Raw genomic sequence first — 22,905 nt, 5'->3', positions numbered from 1 at the left:
GCTCTGAATTCTCTCAGTCCCGGGTGAGAGGAAATTTGATTTCGTTTCAGCCGGTGTCTCCAAGTATTTCCTGCGCTGTAGCTTCTCTTCCTGCGCAGGAGAGGAACGAAGACCAAGTTTTCCTCGGCCCTTCTCTCAGCCAGCAGCAATCCACACCCTCCCCCTCCGCGTTCTGCCTTTTCTGGCTTTATTTACTTTTTTTTTTTTTTTTTTTTAACCCTTGGAGTGAATCGAATTCCACCTGATGTGGGGGAGGGGGTGTGGAGAAAGAACCAAAAAAAAGAAAGGAGAAAGATTTTTCTCTTCTTCAGGAGGGAAAACATTATTTTGACGCGATTGGATGGTGCACCTGAGCGGCTTGTCTGGACATTCCGTCAAATCGTTATAAGTCGTGTAAAATTGAATTTCTCTTTATTCAGATGGAAACTTTATTTATTTTAACTCTAATCTTATTTGCATCTATTATCTGTATTCGCCAAGGCTCTCTCCCACTACAAAAATGCAGATGAAGTAAATCTTACATAAATCCCGCCCATTTGTGTAATTGGTATACTAAGTGTTTATTTTAAGTGAGAATAATTTAGCTACAAATTTTCTTAAGGAATAACATTCTTAACACATTAAAAAAACTGAAAACTCTGATTTGCTTTTATGTTTGACAGTCGCTCTTGATTCCTTTAAGAGGAGCTTGGCGAGTGCGGCTCTCTGGCGCCATCTAGAGTTCGGGTTCGGGAAGGCCGCACTATCCGCCCTCGCTCGCCGCTTCGAGAGCGGGGAGTCTGCGTTTGCAGCGAGCTGCAACAACCGAGCGAATCCAGCAAAGAAAAGCGAGTTTTTGTCTTCCGGGGAAGACAAGCCCCGCTACTGGGGAGCACTGCTTAGTAACGGCCGGTATTATTGCTCCCAAGGCAAGGAAGTTTTTTCTGAGATGTGCTAACTGAAAATCCAAACAAATAAAATAACGCCCTGCTTGGCCCTAGTCTTAGAATTGGCGTATTTAACATTTCTTTCAAGGCAATTTCAGGGTCTTCCAACTTGGAGTTGAGCACGCTGGGCAATGTCGGCGGCGATTTGGAGCCGGCATGGGGACCCGGCCGTGGGCGCAGCGCCCCCGCGCTCTTCGCCCAACGACCCTGGCCTGGACCGACCAAACCAAGCTGATTAAAGCACGCAAGCAGATCGTCCCATGTCCCGAGACCCCCTATGAAGGGGAGAGAAGCGAGGGACCCGCACCTTCTCCAGCCCGGACCCGGGGATGGCCGAAGCAGTCTCCTGCCTCGCGGCTGTCTTCCAGGCGCCGTCCCGCCGGAGTCGAGTGCTGGGGGCTACTGGGTAGGCCGGTACCCGGCGGGGCGGTCAGGGTCTCCGAGGGCTGACAGAAGTCCTGAAACCCCTCCTCCCAGCTCCTTGCGAAGGGTCTGCCCTACCCGCCGGCGCGAACTGATCCCCTTTGCCCCCGCCTTTTCCCGTGGAAACCCAAATCTAAAATCGGATAACACTTGGGGGCGTTGACCAATTTTCTCTCCACTCTGCGTCTCGCCGTCCTCCCGCCGCCCCTTTCCCTCCTCTTCCTAGTCCACTACCCCACCCCTCGTCTTCAGACGTCGTGCAATGGCTTCTTCCCCTCCTTTCTTGTCCCCCACCCTCCCCGCACGTTTATTGTATTTTAATCTTAAAAGCTACACCTCCAAATCCGGCACCCAAGGCCGCAGAGGCGCCGGAGCCCGCAGCAGATAAAGCCGGCCGAGGCGACGGGGCGCCGGGCTCCCTGATCTCGCGCCAGGGAAACGCCGTGCGTTTCCCGGAACTCTCAGCCACCTTTGCAGCGGGTAACTCGGCTGGGTTTGTATTTGCTGTTTTAATACAAATCCCGCCGCACTGCCTATTTCAAAGATGTGCTAATTACTACTTGGATAGCAGGGCGCAAAGTCCTTGTCCATTTCCAAGTACAAAGTAGGTTGCTAGAAAATTTGAAATTGCCTTTCAGCCTAAAGCTGCCTTACCTGAATGTCATAATTACAGTAATTATGTACATCCAAATTACATGCTAATTAAATTAGAATCAAATCGTTCTAAATCGAAATCAAATGAGGTAGTGAAGAATTAATCAATGACAACATAAATAGAGAGCTTCCTTCAGAGATATTTATTGTAACGATCCAAGGAGGAATTTGATCTGAAAAAGTCACCTGTTTATTTACTTTCAAATTAGTAATCAGTTATTATCCCTTCTCCATAATTTTAACCGTTCAGTGTTATTTACCCCCACCCTTTCCAGACGCTGCAGTTTATAGAAATATGTATGAGGTAAATACATACAGACATGCCTACCCTATATGTTATTGATATAAATATATACAGTGTGTTTGCACCTCCAGTTAAGGGAAGGTTTCAGCAAGTCCATGGAAACATGTTCCTCTAGGGCCTGTTCTCAGGGACCCGGGAAAGCAAAGCAAGGCTTTTAGATTTTCCAAGATCCTTACACTCTCTTCCTTTAGAATTCATACCAGGGATTTTACATTGTTTTGCAAACATCCAACCATTTCTGGGTGATATATTTATTTTAAAAATGCAGACTGATAAGTCCCCTCTCCACCCCCCCAGCCCCCGCCCCGCAACCCTGATCTGTTTTCTGCTTGCAGATTGCTGGCGAGAGTCAATATTTTCATTTTTGCCCCGGGAGCGAGAGATTAGCATCAGCGTCCTAAAGCGCCCTCTTCACCTGTGGAGCCCGAGAGACAAGAGATACTGGCTCGCTTTCCTAACTAGCGAAGTCCACCCTCCGACCTGCAGAGGAGAAACGCGCGGGAGGCCGGGCGAGCTTAGGCGGGAACTGGCAGGCGAGGGCGCGTGGTGGCCCTGGCGCGCTGGTCCCCAGGGCGCAGCTCCCCTGGCCCACAGCCTGGAATTTCTTCTGAGTGGGCCACCGGTGGGGTCGGGGATGGGGAGGAGGACCGGTGCTGCGAGTTAGCCCGCATCCTTTCCTGTTACACTTCGTCGGTGGGTAGTCCAGCGGCCTCCTCGCTTATTCTAGGAGGGAGACGGGCCCCCTAATAATCAGGCTTTCATGTGGGTTTGAGGTATGTTCAGAAGGTTGCCAGACGCGTGTCTAGGAAAGCATCACAGTGCGCAGGGGTGGTGTCGCCTCGGGATGTGTAGAGCAAGCCAGCCCGGGACTCACTCCAGCCCCCATCTGGCCTCCTTTCAGTCTAAGGCCAGGTGCTTGGAAGCCACGATCCGGTCAGCACCCAAGCCTCCGGACCTCCGCTTCTGCCCGTCCCATCTGGAGGACCTTCAGATCGAAAGGACTGGGGTTTTCCGTGTCTACGAGTCGGGGGAAAGGCGATTCACGGGTAGTTTGGGCCAGAATGTGCATTACTTTGCGTTACGTTTCCTGCGTTTCACCCCGCTTCATTATTAGTTATATTCTGAGGGTGTTAAGTGTGGAGTGAAGAGGTGAGAAAGTGGGTAGAGGAAGAGGATCTGTTTCTGCTTGTCAGCAGGAACGGGGTTTGAGGAGATTCATCAGTATTGGGTTGCCATCGCATCTCCCAAACCTTATAATTCCCGCTTAGTTGTTGCTCACAACTTTTAAAAAGCATTTCTCCTTTTTGATCTGAAAAACTTGCTCCCAAGACCAGCAGCTATTGCATGCCTTTTTCTCTTTTCAAGAAGTGGTAACTATCTAGGTTTTCTTTTCAGAAAATCGAAATAAAGATTTCTTAATACTGCTCAGCTACTGAAGCTAAAATGCAGCTTTCTCCCAGATCTTACTAAGCACAGGGTGTGGCGGGTGCGGCCTTGCAGTGGCCTCCTCCAGCGCACCTCAGCCCAGCGGTTGTTTCCTAAGGAGGAAAGTGAAATGGCTTAGGTGGATTTTAAAATTTTTGAGAGTCAACGCTGAAGCATAGTAAATATTTGGTGATTAAAAACGGGAAAAAGCCAAGCTCCCAACAGCACCGTGATTCACTGTCAGCAAGCCATCTCCTGGAAGAACAGCAAGGAAGGGCTCTTCAAGCCTTCCAGATAAAAAGCTTTCTTCAGATTAAAACCTTATGATACAAAGCAAGATCTCCATTTCCCACTGCAAGGTAAGCCGAAACCTGCTGCTATGCTGCAGCAACCTTGCCTATTCTGGCATATTTATTAAATTAAATGATGACTACCTTACCACATAGACATTCAGATAAATAAACAAGTCCTAACCTAGTAACCTGATCATGCCTGACCATTTGTAAATCGACAGCACCTCCTGCAGGAATTAATTTGCTAGTGTTAAATTACCTTCTATGTTAAGCCAGGGAAAGGAGAGGAAGGGACCCCCATAAAGTCTCCGAAGTTAGCCAGTGCTATGTCAGGCCATTGGACAAATAAGAAATGTCATTAGATACACCCAGATTTCTTGAAAAGAATTTCTCTATTAAGGGTCGGAAGAATGACTTATCACCAGACTTTTCCTGTGGTTTTCTAAAAAAAAAGTTACTGTTGAGGACTTTTGTTCTTGAATCATACGCATTAAACTTGGAGGATTCTTTTTTTGGAGTTAGTACTTAGGAAAACCTCTACACATACAACTAGACATACTTTCTATTATGAGCCTTATCTCTGGTTTTTACCTCATACTTCAAAAGCAAAAGGATAACAAGATGTTTAACATTTAAAAAATCACTTTGAATTGCTTTTGCCTTTACATTAGAATATGCAGAATAAGTCAGGTGACCCTCTTTAAAACTGTTACCATGTTATGATTATACGTGAAAATGCCTCCCTTCAGTTTTTAAGTTTGCCAAGTTGGAATGCTAACTCCTTGGGGCTGTCTAGCAACCTTGGGTGACCAAGTCTGAAAGCCAAACAGCAAACCAACATTTTCTATAACTACATGTGAATTTTTCTCACCGTTGGGTTGATAAGAATTTGGGGGTACTGGTACTGCTTTATAGTTTCTCAGTGAAGGATAAGTTAACCAGAGATTTAAAAATTCTTGTGGTCACCTTCAAGTTAAAAAGGCACCACACTTTTGTGGAAGTGTTAAATGATAATGTATTGAATTCATTTTAATTACAGGATGCATTTCAACATTTCCCTTCATGAACACTACAGGTTCAGAAATCCTTTAAGGCAGTAAGTATTGCATAGGTTTTGACATTATCAAAATTATAAAGTCTAAAAAGGCATAACATAGGAAATAATCAGTGTGACACTGATGAACTCAAGGTGTAAATTAGCAGTCTTTATCAATCTCAAATGCATGCTTTCTTTTTTTAAATGAAGAAGGAAGGGGATTTTGAGGTGCACAGTAAGTTACTGAAGAGTACAGGAGGAGGAATTCAAGTTCTCCTCTCCCAACTCTCTTAAAAATGTAAATAATCAAAGAGTTGCTTTAAATCTTCAGTTAGCTGCTTGTAAATCAGAGGACATCTGTGTGTGCATATACAAGAGAAAGATATATATACACACACGCACACCAGATACACAGGTCTTACAGTAATTCTTCTAAATTACTTTCTAATAAATTTATGAAACTAGGACTGCCAATTCTCAAAAACCATCTGAACTAATGAGTATTTGTATTGTATTAAAAAGAGGTGTTTTTAAAATGTGGAACCATGATGATAATACGTGCGTATGTGATGGTTACTATGTATTTTTTTGAATTGCATGTTACTTGTAATTTGAACTAAATGATTTTTTCTATAGTTCTCCTTTACCATACGCTTTGAAACACAAGGGGAAATTTATAGCTAAATTTATGTTTGCCACACATACCTATGCTTATGAAATATATCTAAACAGTTTACTCGTTCATGACAATAAATGCTTAACCTTTAGAAGTAAACTGCGATCGCTGAAATGTCAGTAGTTGAAAGGCCATCTGTTCTAGGTAGAATAATGATCCCTTAATGACACAGCAGCCCCAACCCAGAGCCTATGAAGATGTTAGGTTACATGGCAAAGGGGAATTAAAGTTCCTAACAGAATGAAGATTGCTAATCAGCTGATTTTGAAATACGGCGATTATCCCAGTCTCCTGACAGGCGCAATGGAATCACAAGGGTCCCCCAAAGTTGAAAACAATGCAGAATGTCAAAGTGTCAGAGCAATTAGGTGTGAGAATCTGACTTGACTATGTTAGTTTTGAAGATGGAAGAAAGGGGCCAGGAGCCAAGGAATGCAGGTGGCCTCTAGAAGCTGAAATAGTCAAGCAGATTTTTCCCAGAGTCTCCAGAGCGAACCAACTCTGCTGACACCTTGATTTTAGCCCAGTGAGACCCATTTCAGACTTCTGATCTCCAGAGCTGTATTTGCATTAAGACTGAGGTAATTTGTTAAGGCAGCATAGAAAATTAACACATCATCCAAATGTAGCTAGCTTCTTACCCTAGAGCAAAACAACTGAAAGAAGTTTAAAGTCTTACAGTAATACTGATCAACCCATTATTTAATTCATACCAGGGAATTTCTACAGCGATTACACTTGGCTTCAAGTAAATTCAAATCTTAAAAGTAATAAATGTGAATTGAAAAAATAATTAAACTATATCCATTCAATGTACTGTCATTCTTTTAATGATGAAAATGTCACAGAGTAATAAGGGGTTTTTATTTCAGTTTGGATACAAGAAACATTTGTCAACAGAATATGTTTTTACAGCCTCCAAATAGATTACTTACAAATATTTGCAAAGTTTATTCTTATGGGATTCATGTAGTTTTGTACTTGATGTAACAGTTTACAGAGATGAAAAATTAAAATAGAGCTTCTTATTAGAAAGACAACAGTATACAATTTAGCCCTTGCTAAAGGTTTTTGAGAAAAAAGTGGAGATGTTTTTCTTTGCAGTTTATTGTCGCATGGAAGTCCCTCTGTTCTCTACCTCTGCTCCATTCTTTTGGTGTCACTCCAGTATGCTTATCTCCCGATAATGCTCTCTGTGCACTTGCCCTCCTCTGTACGTATCTGCGCCATGGCATCTGGTGTCATTTCTTCTGTCCCGATCTTCACTTGGACTGCGCCGTGGCCGTTTCCTTATTTCTCTTGGCTTGTAACTACCGTGACTTCTGCTCCGGCTTCTCCTGCTCCTCTCATCCCTGCTTTGGCTCCTGCTGCTCCTCTCCTTTCTTCCAGATCCTCTCTTCCCTGGACTCTGGTCATGGCTTCTGGGCTTTCTGTCAGAATCAGAATGGCTCCGTTTGCTATTCTCCCTAGAACTCTCTTGTTTTAAAAACTTAGGCTTTTCCTTGTTACTGTGACTGCAAGAGTGTTCCTCATCCCGTTTTCTCTTCTTAGACTTGCCTGTCTCTTCAGAATCACTGTTGTTATGCCCTGAACGCTTGTTTTTCTTTCTTCTCCTCTTCTGTATTTTTGTCCCTTTGCCGTCGCTCTCGCTGCTGCTTTCTGAACTGTCACTAGAGGAGGAGGAGGAGGACAGTGGGGATGGGGAGGAGGAGGAGGAGGAGGAGGGGGAGGAGGGCTTGTTTTTATGTTTTTTGTGTTTACTTCTGCTCTTCTGAAGCTTTTTCTTTTTTCTATCTTTTTTCTTTTTCTTTTTTTTCTTCTCGAGTCGATCTAATTTCCTGTTATTAGGGAAAAAATAGTAATAGGCTATGTAAAAATAGTCTGTCCTTTCACTGACAAATATAAAATTTTGAATAGACAATACAGTTTCTTAGAAACATTAAAAGTGGTATTTTTTTACCACTTTTACAAACACATTCTTTACTTTTATTTAACAACAAATCATTTTCTTCCTTTTATTCAAGGCACATACACAATAAGTTTAAATTAAAAAATACATTAACTGTCTTGGTATACTGTCCTCTATAGTAATGACTATTACATTTTTTTTTTTACTGAATCAGAATTTGAAATTATATAGTATTCTATGTAATCGTCACCACGGCATAAAGAAAGGTCTGTAACATTAGCTGGATCAATTGCAAACTCAAATATAAACCTCTAATCAATGAAACATTAATTTTATGTGTGTACTATTTTAAAATATGTAAATACTAAACAACATTACACTGTCAAAATTCAAGAACATATTCTCCAGAAATTCAGAATAAGAATATATTTTTACATTTTTAATACTCTATTTTAGTTACATAAAAGATCACATATTAGTTTTCAACAATTGTTTAGCCTTATTAAATAAATAATTAGGACAATTCTATTAAGGCATTATGCATTTCTAAAGAGTAATTCACATTCTCAGAAGAGTAACATTTATTTATATGATATATTTGAGTTACTCTGAAATAAAAATGTCCTCACTGGATTCTGTCCAGCCATCCTCAAAACTCCACATATTGAAACAACATGAGCTCCCTCTATTGGACTCACCAGACATTTCTTGGATTCTTTAATCCATAGGTAGTCTGTTTAACGTGATTCATACTTACTTTAAATTTTAGCATTTTCAGCATTCCTCATAAAACTGAGAGTAATACATGGCTCACAATATCTTCTAAGAACAAACTGTATATAAAGATATACAAATCTACTATGAAAAGTAAAACCTACAAATAAATCTATTTCCAAACTAAATTTTCTGAAAAGTGCAGTGACTTTGTGGTATAAGCTGAGTACATAATCTTACATTCATTTTCATATTCCTGAAAGACAAAACTATATTACTGTAGCTGAAGAATAAATCAATACATCAACGTGATACATGGTTTAAGTACCTTAAACTTAGGATCAGAGATGAATATGACCCTAAAATGAAACATAAGAAAAAATGTAGTTGAATTAATTAAACAGACACTTTTTAATCACCTGAGGAGTTTCTGTTTTTGTTTGGTTGTTAGTGACTTTAAAAATTCAACTTCTGGATCTTCTTCACCCTCGCTTGCAACATATTCCTAAAAACAAAAACATCATTAAATTGCTAGATTAGAAAACAAGTTAGTTGTCAGGAAACATTTACAAATAAGTTTTATATTAGGGACATACTGTTGATGAGTATGACATTTTGGATTGGAAAGTGGAATTCAAAAATTTTTGTAGTCTACCTGCCAAGGAGGATCATAATGCCCTAAGAGATTAAGATGACTGCTTTATCAGGAGAGGACGATACAGAAACATTGACAAAATGTTTAAAGCATGGCTTCTACTCTCCCTCGTTTTTATTTTTTTTAACCTTTCTGCACTTTTATTTTTTAAAAATTTATTTATTTTTAATTGGAGGATAAATGGCTTTACAATTCTCTCTTAAGTTTGAATTTAAACACTTGTGGGTTTAAATATTTTCTTTTTAATTTAATGAAACATAAAACCCACGAAGGTTGCGAACTTTACAGGAAGGTCAAAACACTCACACTTTTTGCCTTTATAATTTCAACAGTACATTATTAAATATATTAAACAGTACATATACATAATAAATGGGCTTCTCTGGTGGCTCAGAGCTCTCTGGTATTCTCAGGTAAAGAATCTGCCTGTAATGCGGAAGACCCGGGTTTGATCACTGTGTGGGGAAGATCTCCTGCAGAGGGGAACAGCAACCCACTCCAGTATTTTTGCCTGGAGGATCCCATTGACAGAGGAGACTGCATGGGCTTGCAAAGATTAGGACACGACTGCGACTAACACTTCACTTCACTTTATACATAGCAGATGGGTTACACGTACAATCCCTAGCAATGTTTGAGATGGAATGTGACTCTCTCAGAGCAGCACAAGTTTATGCCATGGGAGTCTGGGTTTTAGTCTCAGCTCTGTCTCTAAATAGCCCCATGATCTTAGGGAAATCAGTTAACTTCTGTGGGCTCCAGTTTCCTCATTAAATGAAATAAATGGTTTATATTAGAACATCTACAACCCTTTAAACTCAACCATTTCTGGATCTATGTACAGTTTAATCAAGTAACTGTTTAAAATATTTTCCATTATTTTGAAGGGTTTGCTTTTATACACTTCTCATTGGTTCTGTTTAACGTCACTTCAGGGTAAGTTAGCAGGAAGGAAAAAGTTAACAACCTTATCACCAGATCAGTTAGGTATTTTATCCACAAAAACCCAGAGAAGCAGTTTCGTTTATTAAAATATAGGTTTAAAAACAATTTCTCATTTAGGTTAAAATAATAAAGAAGCAAAATCAAGATGTATTTTAGGCATTTTGTTTGCTCTATCTTGCCTTCCTATGGATATATGCATATTGGAAAACATTAAGTAGCAATTCACAAGCAATCACATTTAGATTTATAGACATTTTCAGCTTACTGATAAAAAGATCATTACCTGTGATGGATCATTTGCGGTCAAGTTTCTCCCCAGTACATTTCGTTTCAGCGCAAACCCACTGTTTCTCATCTCCGCTATTAGCTCCGAGGGGTGCATCGATGGCCCTGTTCACAAAAATCACAGTTTGAATGTATCATTTATATCTCTCTACCTTTTTCGGACTCCACAGTAGGAATGCAGTTGAAGCTTTGTTAAATAAAATCACAGCTAAATCAACTCAATAATCTTCTGCTGAGCAAATAATCAGATATGATTTTCTAAAACAGCAGTCTGGAGATTCAGAATAGAAAATAATTGCATTTTTCTTTACGTGCTAGGGGACTCTCTTCTTATGTAACTTTGTCATATTGAAAAAGATACACTTAAATGTTATCTTCTTGGTAGTTTTTAGTATAAAATCAAAGCAAAATGATAAAAAGACTGCAACTAAATTTTTAATAGTTATTCTCTCAGTAAGAATTCAATTTAAAAAGAGATACTTTTAAAGGTACATGAGCAATTTATTGTTCTAGTTCCCAATTAAAAAATCCTAACCCTTATTTATCAAATACCAATACTGAATACATTGTCATGTGGTTGCTAACTCACACATACACACACACACACACACACACACACACACACACACGCTATCAGTAACCATCGAGTACTTTAGTTATAATCTTGCACATATACATACCCAGAGTTTGAAGCTTCTAGTCATTAGTTTGGGGTTGGTGACAAGCAGTTTTAGGCTGGTTATATGTGTGTATGTGTTATATTTTTTACAAGCTGTTGTTTGCACTTTAGCAAAATCCCCAAACTTTTTGAAAAGTGAGCTTGTTCTGGTAACATAATATGCTCTAAAGACAAATAATATAGGCTAAACACAGATATAATTAACAATAAAAAAATTTTAAACATCTATACTCTTCCCTCAAACATTATTTATGTAAGATAAGAGAGGCTCTTTCCTCCTTTTGCATATTCCAGTTTCACTTTGTTTTCCCTGCCAGAAGCAAATCATGACATTTCATGGAAGGTTTTAAGTTTCTGGCCTAAATCATTACATTGGCTCCAATGAACTACACTGGGCAATGTATCTGGAATACAGGGAAGAATAGGACAGTTCCTGCCAACAAGGAATTCATATGGGAAGTTGGGAGGATGGAGAAACAGTCAGAAACTGATATTCTAGTTTGCTGATTGAATATGTCATCTAATTTCTTTATTCTTTTAACTGCTCTACTGGTCTTTTAACTATTGATACTTATTTGCACACTCACTTACCTGTTACCATAAAAAACAAAAGGAAACAGGCAATACAATTTAAATCTGTTCTCTTGTCCGTAGCATCTTTGGTAAAAAGTTTGGTCAGATAAGTTCAGGTGTAGGTCAATAACTCTTATTGGACTCTGGGCTTTACCATTCTATTCATATGAGCAAAAACAACTGAAAGTTGCCTATAGGTATTAGGGAGATAATTAGAAAAACTGCCTATTATTGGAGTAGGGGAAGTATTAATAATGTGATGCTTTTATTTATTGGAGGAAAAAGCCTTATTTATTGAAAACAAAAACATCATAAAGCAGTGCCTTTGACTGATATATTTCATTTTGAAACAACATGATATTTTTTTTTTTATACAATTAGTTCCTGTGGATTACTTTAATGACTTTGAGAAAAATTATTCAATTTGGCTGATAACATTGATAATAAGATGTTATGTAAAAAACTGAATTTTAAATATTAGTACGGACTGCCTCTAAATGGCACTGAAGTGCTAATACAATAGTTTTAAATTAATTATAGAGTGTTCACTTTGGTGCCTTCTCAAATTTCACATGTAGAAACATAATTTTACAAAGTAGAAAATGTCTTTCCTGAAGTGTCAAAACTACATTTCTTTGTCAACAACGTTTTAGATGTTAAATGAATTCAGAAAGCAAACATGTTAAGAATTAGGATAAAAAGCACTCCAGTGAAGGGCTAAAGAGCTTTGGCCATTATGATGAGAGGATACTGATTTCATCAAAAGATGGGTAATTTTAATAAAATATATTAGAAAACATGCTTAAAATTTTTTCATTACAGTACTTCCAACCACTTCAAGAAAATGATCTCTTTTTCCCCAGGCTGACAGAGATTATACAGACTATGAAACAAACATTACTCTTCCATCACTTATATTCCTGCAAAATCTTAACTGAGATTTTATAGTACATATGCTCAGCGCAGACTTCTACACTGTAAGGCTCTAAATACAGTGATTAGTGAAGAATCTAACAAACAGTACTCAATAAATAAAATAACTATTTTTTTGTCAGTAGCTATAACCATTTAGGATTATTATATATATATAGTTTGTTTTTTTTTTTAAACAAAAAATGCTCTTGATAGTAACATTTTTCAAAATCCACTTATTCACTTCATTTGGTACTTAAACTTCCTCCTTCTATCATCACAAGTTCTAGGTTTAAAAGATGTGACATATCAAGTTTAACTAAGATATATTTAGCAAGATATCTTTATACTTTCATGTTATTGTGATAGTGGCTAGGTAGAGTTAAACTGACAGCCATGACTCCAGCTGAGAGCTCAAAATTTAATATAATAGATTATACAGATATGTTTAAAAGACAGATTTTGCAAATATGTTCAAATGCAAAATGATTACTTTTTTTGGATACCTTAATAATTTAAATTACACATGTAGCTGGGCTTGAGGAATGTTTGGTTTGCTCTTAAATTTGCCATGGCAGAATGATTCTAGAGAACTCAGAAAAAAGGGCTTCTGCTGCTGCTGCTAAGTCGCTTCAGTCGTGTCTGACTCTGTGTGACCCCATAGACAGCAGCCCACCAGGCTCCTCTGTCCACAAGATTCTTTAGGCAAGAATACTGGAGCGGGTTGTCATTTCCTTCTCCAAGAAAAAAGGGCGTTTGTTTTAAAACGTAGATTTGTAAGGTCCTTTCTAGATCACTTCAGCCAGGTTGGGTTAAGCCTCCATAGCCTGAAAACCAGTATTCCAAATTAGAAAAGCAGGTTCACGGAAGAAACTGTTTTCAGCATTCATTGATTTTGCAAACTTGCTTTGCTATGATATGTGGGTAAATATCAAAATACTGATTGTGAAAAAAAAAAAAAAAATACTGATTGTGACTATAGTTTGCAGTTCTATGTCCTGATTAGACCCAGACTTTATTCTACTAGAAAAATACCACGAAGTCAATGTCACAGAAAAAAATTCTCCGAAGGCAAATTACATTGTACTAAAATCATGTTTGTGAAGGGTTTAATTTGTTCATTAAGAGCATTCATTTTTATAGAACTAAGTAAAAGCAACAGAAGGTCAAAAATCTTCTGTAGTAAAATAGGTATTTTATCAGAGAATAATATAGGAATCAAAACCGCTGGCTGTGAGAAAGGCCCTGTCGCTGACTTCACAGAGGACAGCAGTCCAGGTGAATGCCACACACCGCACAGGAGGGAGACTAATGCTAAAGGCAGAGACACTTCCTGTGTTTCACTGTTAACCCAGGTCCATCTGCTTTTCCTAAGACAGAGGTATCTGCCTTTCAAAATTCATCACTCCTCTCAAACAAAGCATTACCTTCTACTATTTTACGGCATCCAGTGGGAGAAGAGAGGACACTGAGTTCTGAGTTCTAGGTTAAGAATAGCTGTATTAGAAATACTTTGCCCTCCTTCCCCCAAATACACTAATTTAATTTACAGGATGCTACTGTTTACTGGCGCAGTGAACAACACAAACTGTTTGCTGGGACTAAAATGCTATTCCTAGAGTGAATATAATTTTGTTTGCAATGACAAGGGTGATCAATTTTTTTCCTTCTTGTTCTGTGTGTGTAACTTTATATAATGAAAAAATCTCAAACTTAGAGAGAATAATGTAAAGAGCTCTATATATTCATCACACAGCTTCAACAATTATCAATATTTTACCATTCTTGTTCTATTTACTACCTCCAAAGTATTTTTGTTTCTTTTTTGATAGTGTATTTTCTCCCTCTCCTTCTCTCTTTTTGAGGTATAAATGACCCATCTTAAATCTCTTTTAATCTAAAAAAAGTAGCCATTTTTCCTCCATATGCCCTCTTTATTGCTATTCATTTGTTCAAGAAACTGGGTCATTTTTCCTGCAGAATTTCCCCCATTCTGGGCAGTGATGTCATTTAATATGTTCTTTTGACCCTTGTATTTCCTGTAAATTAGCAGTTAGATCTAAAGGCTTATTATTAAATTATCTGGGTATTTTATAACACATACTTTAGGGGAATAATGGAAGGTTTTCTAAAGTTTGGATTCAGGAAGATGACACCTGAAAACAAACACATTTTTGCTAATGAACTAGACTAAGGAAAAAAGGCTGAGACTTCAACTTGGTATGTTCTTGGTTTCACCATGTTATTTACTGTGGTCATGACATAAACCTTAAAAATGTATATGTTTGAAAATAAACCCCCAAACACATCACAAATAAATTATGATTCTTATTTCCATGTAAAGTACGACATTTACTTCTTCTTTCTTTCTTGAAGTTAAATTGACTATATATTGTGAAAAATCCACACTCCCTGTCACTAAAAAGGACACTTAGAAACACTAGTTATGTACGTGATCAAGAGGGAGAATTATCGAAATTATATTACACTTGTATTTGATTCATAATATTATCTAACCTTTTTGCTTTAAAGAAAGCTTATAGAAAGTTATCTTAAAAAAAGACTGTAAAGGGGCACAGTAGGAGCGTGCAGCACACGTCCCAGGGAAAAAGTGAACAAAGCTATTAATAAAGTGTGTGGGTGATTTTTATTTATATAGATGAGAATGTTTTATGTATGATTTTCTAAAGGTTATGCAAGAACCAATTGTACTGAATTGTAATAAAACTGCTCCATACTGGGAATTTTCCTGACACACTGCCAGTTCATCTTAGTGGAGGTTGGAAACAATAGGGTTTTTTACTGCCCTTATCCAAGTTCATCCTGAAGAAAGCTAATCTGATCTCTATTAAGACATACAATACAAAGGAAAAATTAAACATTTCATTTTTGTCTGTGTGTCTGGAAAATACACAAAAGCAAGGAAAGGTAAAACTGCTCCTACTGTATGCTAGTGAAAAACACTGTATTAAAAACAACTTTGCCTTACAGAATCAATAATGTTAAAGATATTTGAGTTTCATTTGATTATATCTTTACATTTTCAACTTAATTTACATGCAGATATTTCAGTGATGATACATCTATCACTAAATATTATAATAAAGTGATAAAGATAATAAAGTGAATTCACAGTTCTAGAGAACAAAGAAAAATCACTTGTGTTGTGATGAATATGAAGTATTAGAGGTCAGCACTAAGTTTTAAAGAAGTTATGAGACTATGAACACTCTTGAAAAGAAATGCATCCATGAACTTCAAAAACATTATGTTGAGTCAAAGAAGCCAGACACAGAACACATACTGGATGATTCCATCTATATGAAGATCATGAACAGGTAAAAGTAACACGGGATTAGAAATTAGAGTGGTAGCTGTAGGTGGAAGAGGCCGACTGCAAAGGGGACTGAAGGGTATTTACTAGGTGACGACAACGCTCCATGCTCTAAATCTTGTTGGAGAAATTCATTACATGGATGCATACATTTGTCAAATTCAAACTAAATTTAAGACCAGCGATTTTACTTAAAAATATATCCAGTCAGTCAACAGTGGAGCTTTCCTGCTGGCTCAGCAGTAAAGAAACTGCCTGCCAATACAGGAGACACCAGTTTGATCCCTGGGTGGGGAAAATCCCCTGGAGAAGAAAACAGCAACCCACTCCAGTATTCTTGCCTGTGAAATCCCATGGACAGAGGAGCCTGGCGGGCTACAGTCCATGGGGTTGCAAATAGTCGGACACGACTTAGTGACTAACAACCACGAACAACAGCATTCAACAGTAATTACTGAATGACTAAGTTACTATAGACTTTCACTACATTTCTAAACTAGGTCTCTCTAAAACTATGGAGAGACCCCTGCATAAGGAATTATAATTTTACATAGAAAGTGATTTTATAAATCAATATTAAGTATTACTGAGGGCTTATTATTTTATCTCACTAGGTACTTGAGAAATACAGAATAGAGAACTTGGTTTTTGTTTTCAATCTTTTTGGGAAAGCTAGTTCATATAAAAGAATAGGAAATATATAAATTGTAAATTTGTGTTATACATTCAGAGAATAAGATGATAAATAAGATAATGTTTAGTATACTTAAAGCCTAACGATCAGTCACTAACTATTATTTACTAAGCATGTACATTGTGCAAAGCATTGGGAATATAACGATAAATGAGATACAGGACCTATTTCAGAAAAGCAATACTTTCTAGGAAAGAATTAGAAAGTGAGTTTGACTTTCAAACTCTTAATATAAGGTTTAGGAAAAGGTAAAACATAGGGATTTTAAATAAGTGGAATGTGATTAAGATTCATGTTTGGGTAGAATTATTTCTAGGTAGGTAGACTACCTAGATCAGGTAGACTACATATCATTCATTCTCCTTTTCCCGGGTAATCACTAATTTCCTTTACTTGACGTTGGCAGACCTTGAGTAGATGGAATGATATTAACAGGAAGAGTCATGTAAGAGAGTTATGACTGCGATCTGAGAATCATTAACACCCCTTTGAGATTATGGGAGGTGTAGCCTCCACTAGCCTCATACATGCCTTTTAACACAGAGCCAAACCATTTACTGAGAGAATAGGATTGCAATTAATTTGTTAATATCAATGGAATTTTAAGGCACAGCCGCTCTAACAACAAATTTAATCACTGAATTATACCAGTGCTTATGGACAGTTCAAAATTACTCACTGGTCAAGTGCATCAATCTGACCCTTTAAATACTAGGAACTGACAAGTTTTACTGGTTACCCTTTGGTAACCATATAGTTTTGTTTCCTATGTCTGTGAGTCTATTTCTGTTTTGTAAATAAGTTCATACTATTTTTTTAGATTTCACATACAAATGATAACATATAATATTTGTCTCCCTGTCTGCTTACTTCCCTTAGTATAATCTCTATGTCCATCCATATGCTGCAAAGAGCATTATTTTTTATTCTATTTTTATGGCTGAATAATGACCAACAAGGGCTTAATTTTCAAAATATACAAAGAGTTCACACAACTCAATAACAAAAAACCACACAACTACATATTAAAGAAGAGAAGAAATGGTGTCTAACCTTCCTTCTTTATTTTGAGGTCAATCCTTTATTTATTAGTTTCAGTATCTGCCTACTTGAGGAACTTACCTTTAAAGAGATTCTGGTAATACTTTTTCTGCAGTAGAATTATGTTGAAGGATTTAAGAAAAAGTTCTGCCATCAGATGTAATGCTGTCTCAGTGGCTATGCTGGGAGGATTCAACTTCTTCAAAGCATTACACAGAAGAACTCAGTAACAGATACAGTGGGATAGGCCAGACAGTCAACTGAGTTTATCATCTTTTTAAAGAAAATCACTCCAGCATGCTCCTAGGTGTCTTTCTAGTACAAGCTTATGATCAGACAATTATTTTGTTAAATTTCCCAAACATGTTCTCAAGCAACAAAACTTCCTCCCACATGAAAGACTGATGGAAAGATGGAGGAGCAGCATGTGGGAGCTCTGTTGCAGAAAACTGCTATCAGTGCTACAGCTTAGTGTAACTTTCTTCAAGAAAAACTCAATCAAATCTTAGGGGAAATAAGGCAAGGAAAAGAGTACTGACATGCAAACAAATGTTTGCAACAAGTATAAAATAATACCTCAATTTAAGCTACTTATTAATTTTCATATTGTTTAAACACACTAAAAGCTTTGGCATAAACAAGAATGGATACAGACACCTGAAACATTAAGTATCAAACATCATTTTGGCTGTTAGAGATATGGCGGGAACTCTTATTTAGGCATTAATACAGAGAAAGAAATTTTGTATATGTCAAGAATATCCAGTGGCACCATTCTGAACTTAAAATTTACTTTTATTAGAAATGTGAAACTTACCATGGTATCATATAGTCTTAAATTACAGCTAAGTTTAAAAAAATGGCAAAATAACTTTAAATATATGGCAACTCAGACTTAAAAGCAATACAGAGATCAATTTATCTGGATCAGAAACCAACAGCCAACAACTGGTAGATATACCTAGACGATAACCAAGTACTGCCAGAGACTGGGCAAGGACTAGCTGAAGAGATGAAAATTCCTGGGGCCCAACCTTAAAGGGGCCCTGACACTTTTGTGAGTTCTACTTCCAGAAACCCCATCAAGTTCTCACTGTCAACAGCAAAGAACAATCCCCTTGTACTTCCCTTCCAATAGTGGGAAGGGAGAAGTAACTATATTGAAATATGCCCAGAGCATTTTGTTGCCTTGAACAAGTACTTAACCTCAAAGGAAGCTATGGCTCAGTGGTAAAGAATCCACCTACCAATGCAGGAGATGAGGGTTAGAGTCTTGGATTGGGAAGATTCCCTGGAGAAGGAAATGGCAACCCACTCCAGTATTCTTGCCTGGAAAACCCATGGACAGAGGAGCCTAGTGGGCTACCATCCACGGGGTTGCAAAGAGTTGAACACGACTTACTGACCAAGCAACAACCACAATAACCTATGTGAGGGAAGAAAGAAGCTGTATGAAGTGAAGGGAAAAAAGCTGAGAAACACTTGTGAAGGTTACAGCCCAGGGGCAGAGGCTTACTAAAAGAGTGAAACTTAGTCACAGAATTATATGACGGAATGTTTCCCCTTCCTTCCCTCATATCTTACCACTGCATCAGCAGGGTTCCTGTAAAATATCAGATTACAACTGAAGCCAGGCTCAGCCTCTATTAACAGAATCTGTAGGAAAACCCAAAGATAAAAGAGGAGACAAAAGGACACCAGAGGAAACTTATCCTTTAAAATTTACAGCTACAACAAAGAGTAAGAAGAATCTAACTCCTAGCCAGACAAACATAAAACCTCACTCTAAAGGCCTATTTACCTTGGTTCTGTCTACCTGATACAGTATGTCTGGCGTTCAACCAAAAATTATAAGTTTGCTAGGAGGCAAAAACCATAGTCTGGAGAGACAAAGCAAGCATCAGAATCAAACTCAGCTATAATGAAGATTCTGGAATTATCAGATTGGGAATCTAAAATAACAAGATTCATATGCTAAGGGCTCTAACAGCAAAAGTGGACAACATGCAAAACAGATGGGTAATGTGAGCAGAGAGATGGAAACTCAGAGAAATAATCTAATGGAAATGATACGGAAAAAAAACACTAACAGAAATAAAGAATGCCTTTGATGAGCTCATCAGCAGACTAGGTGTAACTGAGGAAAGAATCAAGAAGCTTTTAAGATAGGTCAACAGAAGCTTCTCAAACTGAACAGAAAATTTTTTAAAACATGGGCCTCACATGAGGGAGTCAGAATATCCAAAAACTGTAGGACAATTACAAAAGGTGTAACATATGTACAATAGGAATACCAGAAAGAGATAAAAGAATGGGAAAAAAAACCTGCAATAATAATGGCCGAGATTTTTCAACACTAATGATAGATTCCAAAACACAAATCCAGGAAGTTCAGAGAACACTAAGCAGTACAAAATACAAAACAATCCATACCCAGGTATATGATATTCAAACTGCAGGAAATAAAAGATTCAGAGAAAGATGAAAGATGTCAGAGGGGGAAAAAACTTAAGAGAGGAACAAGGATAAGAATCCTATGAGACTTCTCTTAGGAAACCATTCAAGTAAGGAGAGTAGGCTGAACTATTTAAAAGTTGAAAGGAAAAACCCACTAGTATAGAAATTATCCAGTACCCAGTAAATTATCCTTCAAAAGAAGAAATACAAGATAAATATTTTATTCTTCTTATTCTTAACTGATCTAACAGATAACACCTTATTCAAAATGATAACTGCAATAATACATTGGATGCGTTATATTAATAACTATGGATAAATGAAATGTATGCAGCAATGTTGCAAGAGATAGGAGGAAGGAACTGGTAAACCCAATTGGTTTACTCTGTTATAAGACACTGGTACTATGTGTGAAGTGGTATAGAGTTATTTGTAAGTGGACTTAGGTTAGTTCTAAATGTATACTGGAAATTCTAGGATGGCAATTAAAAAAGTAAGCATAAATGATATGCTACGAGAGGACAGAAAATGGAATCACATAAAATACTCAATTAAAACCAGAGAAAGCAAAGAATGGAAGACAAAAACAAAGAACAAGGGCAACAAATAGAAAACAATTATAAATATGGTAGATCTTAATCCGGAGAAGGCAATGGCAACCCACTCCAGTCCTCTTGCCTGGAAAATCCCATGGACGGAGGAGCCTGGTGGGCTGCAGTCCATGGGGTTGTGAAGAGTCGGACACGACTGAGCGACTTCACTTTCACTTTTCACTTTCATGCATTGGAGAAGGCAGTGGCAACCCACTCCAGTGTTCTTACCTGGAGAATCCCAGGGACAGGAGCCAGGTGGGCTGCTGTCTATGGGGTCGCACAGAGTCGGACACAACTGACGCGACTTAGCAGCAGCAGCAGCAGCAGCAGATCTTAATCCAATTGTATCCATAATAGATTTAAAAAACATCCAACTATATGTTGCCTACAAGAAACCCAGTTTAGGGTGTCTTAAAAAGTGGGGTCTAGTCCTGCCTCAGTTTACTGTGCTGTTTCCCTAGTTGGCTCTCAACCCTCCATCAGATTGTATTGCTCCTAAATCGCTAACCCCCACCTCTTTGCAATCCCTCTTTCTTGGTCAATAATCTCAACTCCTACATCACAAGGAAGCTGTGAGAAAAAAATCCTCCACCCTTTCTTGCCTTCCTTCATCTGCAGACCTATCCACGCCTCCTGTTGGTTCCCCCTCCAGGCACTTGGCCCCTTCCGGTGAGGGAGTCATGGCCCTTGACTCCATCATCCGTCAGTCCTTCTGTGAGACCACTTGACCAAATTTAGTGCACATGTGGAATGTTTTACAGAATTTAAAGCATCTTTTAAAATTGGATTTTATCCTTAATTGCTTATTGTTCCACTTAAGATTAAAATAAATAATAAATAAAATAAAGTAATAAAGCATTACATCAGCAGTATGATTTAGTACTTGCCGAAGGTATCTTTTGATCTCTTGGTTTTATTAAAATTGATTTATTAATTGCTAGACAATTATTTGCATGAAATCTCACATTGATCTCAACAAAAGATCAGAATTAAAACTCTTAGGTAGATACAAAAACTATATAGATTGTTTTCATTTTTGTTTCTGTAATGTTTATGATACCTTTTAACTTTTAGTTTTGACTGCCTTGATTATGTGACTTTTCAATAAAAATTTTCAGTCTTAAAAAAAAAAAAAGAAACCCAGTTTAAAGACACTGAGGGAAAAAAAAAGATTAAAAGTAAAGATATAGAGAAAGATATACCATGCTAACACTAATAAAATAAAGCTGGAGTATCACTTTATTTTCAGATAAAGCATATTTCAGACCAAGGAATATACTTTCAGACCAATCCTTTATGAAAGATAAACAGAGACAATTACATAATGAAAATAGGGCACATTAACACATAACAATCCCAAATGTGTATGCACCTAGTAAGACAGTATTAAAATACGTGAGGCCAAAACTGATATAAATGTTTTCAGAAATAGATAAATCCCCTATCATAGTTGGAGTGAACTTCAGGACTCCTCTATCAGAAACTGACAGATTTACCGGCAAAAAATCAGCAGGACATAGTTGAACAGCACCATTCCCATCAATTGGATCTAGTTGTTATTTATTGAGCACTTCATCCAATCAAAGCAGAATATACATTCTTCTCAAGCTCATATGGAAAAGTCACCAAGACTACATTCTGAGCCATAAGATACACCTTCAGTTCAGTTCAGTTCAGTTGCTCAGTTGTATCTGACTCTTTGCGACCCCATCAATTTGCAGCACACCAGGCCTCCCTGTCCATCACCAACTCCCGGAGTTCACTCAGTCTCAAGTCCATCGAGTCAGTGATGCCATCCAGCCATCTCATCCTCTGTCATCCCCTTCTCCTCCTGCCCTCAATCCCTCCCAGCATCAGAGTCTTTTCCAATGAGTCAACTCTTCGCATGAGGTGGCCGAAGTACTGGCCATCATTCCTTCTAAAGCATCATTCCTTCCAAAGAACACCCAGGACTGATCTCCTTTAGAACGGACTGGTTGGATCTCCTTGCAGTCCAATGGACTCTCAAGAGTCTTCTCCAACACCACAGTTCAAAAGCATCAACTCTTCCACGCTCAGCTTTCTTTATAGTCCAACTCTCACATCCATACATGACTATTGGAAAAACCATAGACTTGACTAGACAGACCTTTGTTGGCAAAGTAATGTCTCTGCTTTTTAATATGCTGTCTAGGTTGGTCATAACTTTCCTTCCAAGGAGTAAGCGTCTTTTAATTTCATGGCTCCAATCACCATCTGCAGTGATTTTGGAGCCCAAAAATAAAGTCTGACACTGTTTCCACTGTTTCCCCATCTATTTCCCATGAAGTGATGAGACCAGATGCCATGATCTTCATTTTCTGAATGTTGAGCTTTAAGCCAACTTTTTCACTCTCCA

General features: G+C 38.0%; 1 protein-coding gene across 1 annotated transcript in view; it reads right to left on the bottom strand.

Moving 5' to 3' along the window:
- Positions 1-6,540: 6,540 nt before the first annotated feature.
- The window catches only part of CIR1 (corepressor interacting with RBPJ, 1), a 42,329-nt gene continuing 25,964 nt past the window's right edge, over positions 6,541-22,905 (bottom strand). The window contains exons 8-10 of the mRNA XM_010859810.1: positions 10,244-10,350; positions 8,780-8,865; positions 6,541-7,575 (exon numbers count right to left, since the gene is read on the bottom strand). Of these exons, the coding sequence (XP_010858112.1) occupies positions 6,897-7,575; positions 8,780-8,865; positions 10,244-10,350 (872 nt within the window). The 3' untranslated portion in view covers positions 6,541-6,896. The remainder of the gene's footprint in view (positions 7,576-8,779; positions 8,866-10,243; positions 10,351-22,905) is intronic.

Source organism: Bison bison, unplaced genomic scaffold (assembly GCF_000754665.1).
Source record: "Bison bison bison isolate TAMUID 2011002044 unplaced genomic scaffold, Bison_UMD1.0 scf7180017864460, whole genome shotgun sequence".
Classification (NCBI taxonomy): Eukaryota; Metazoa; Chordata; class Mammalia; order Artiodactyla; family Bovidae; genus Bison; species Bison bison.
The sequence above is the reverse complement of the archived record's forward strand: the minus strand, read 5'-3'. Positions and strand labels throughout refer to the sequence as shown.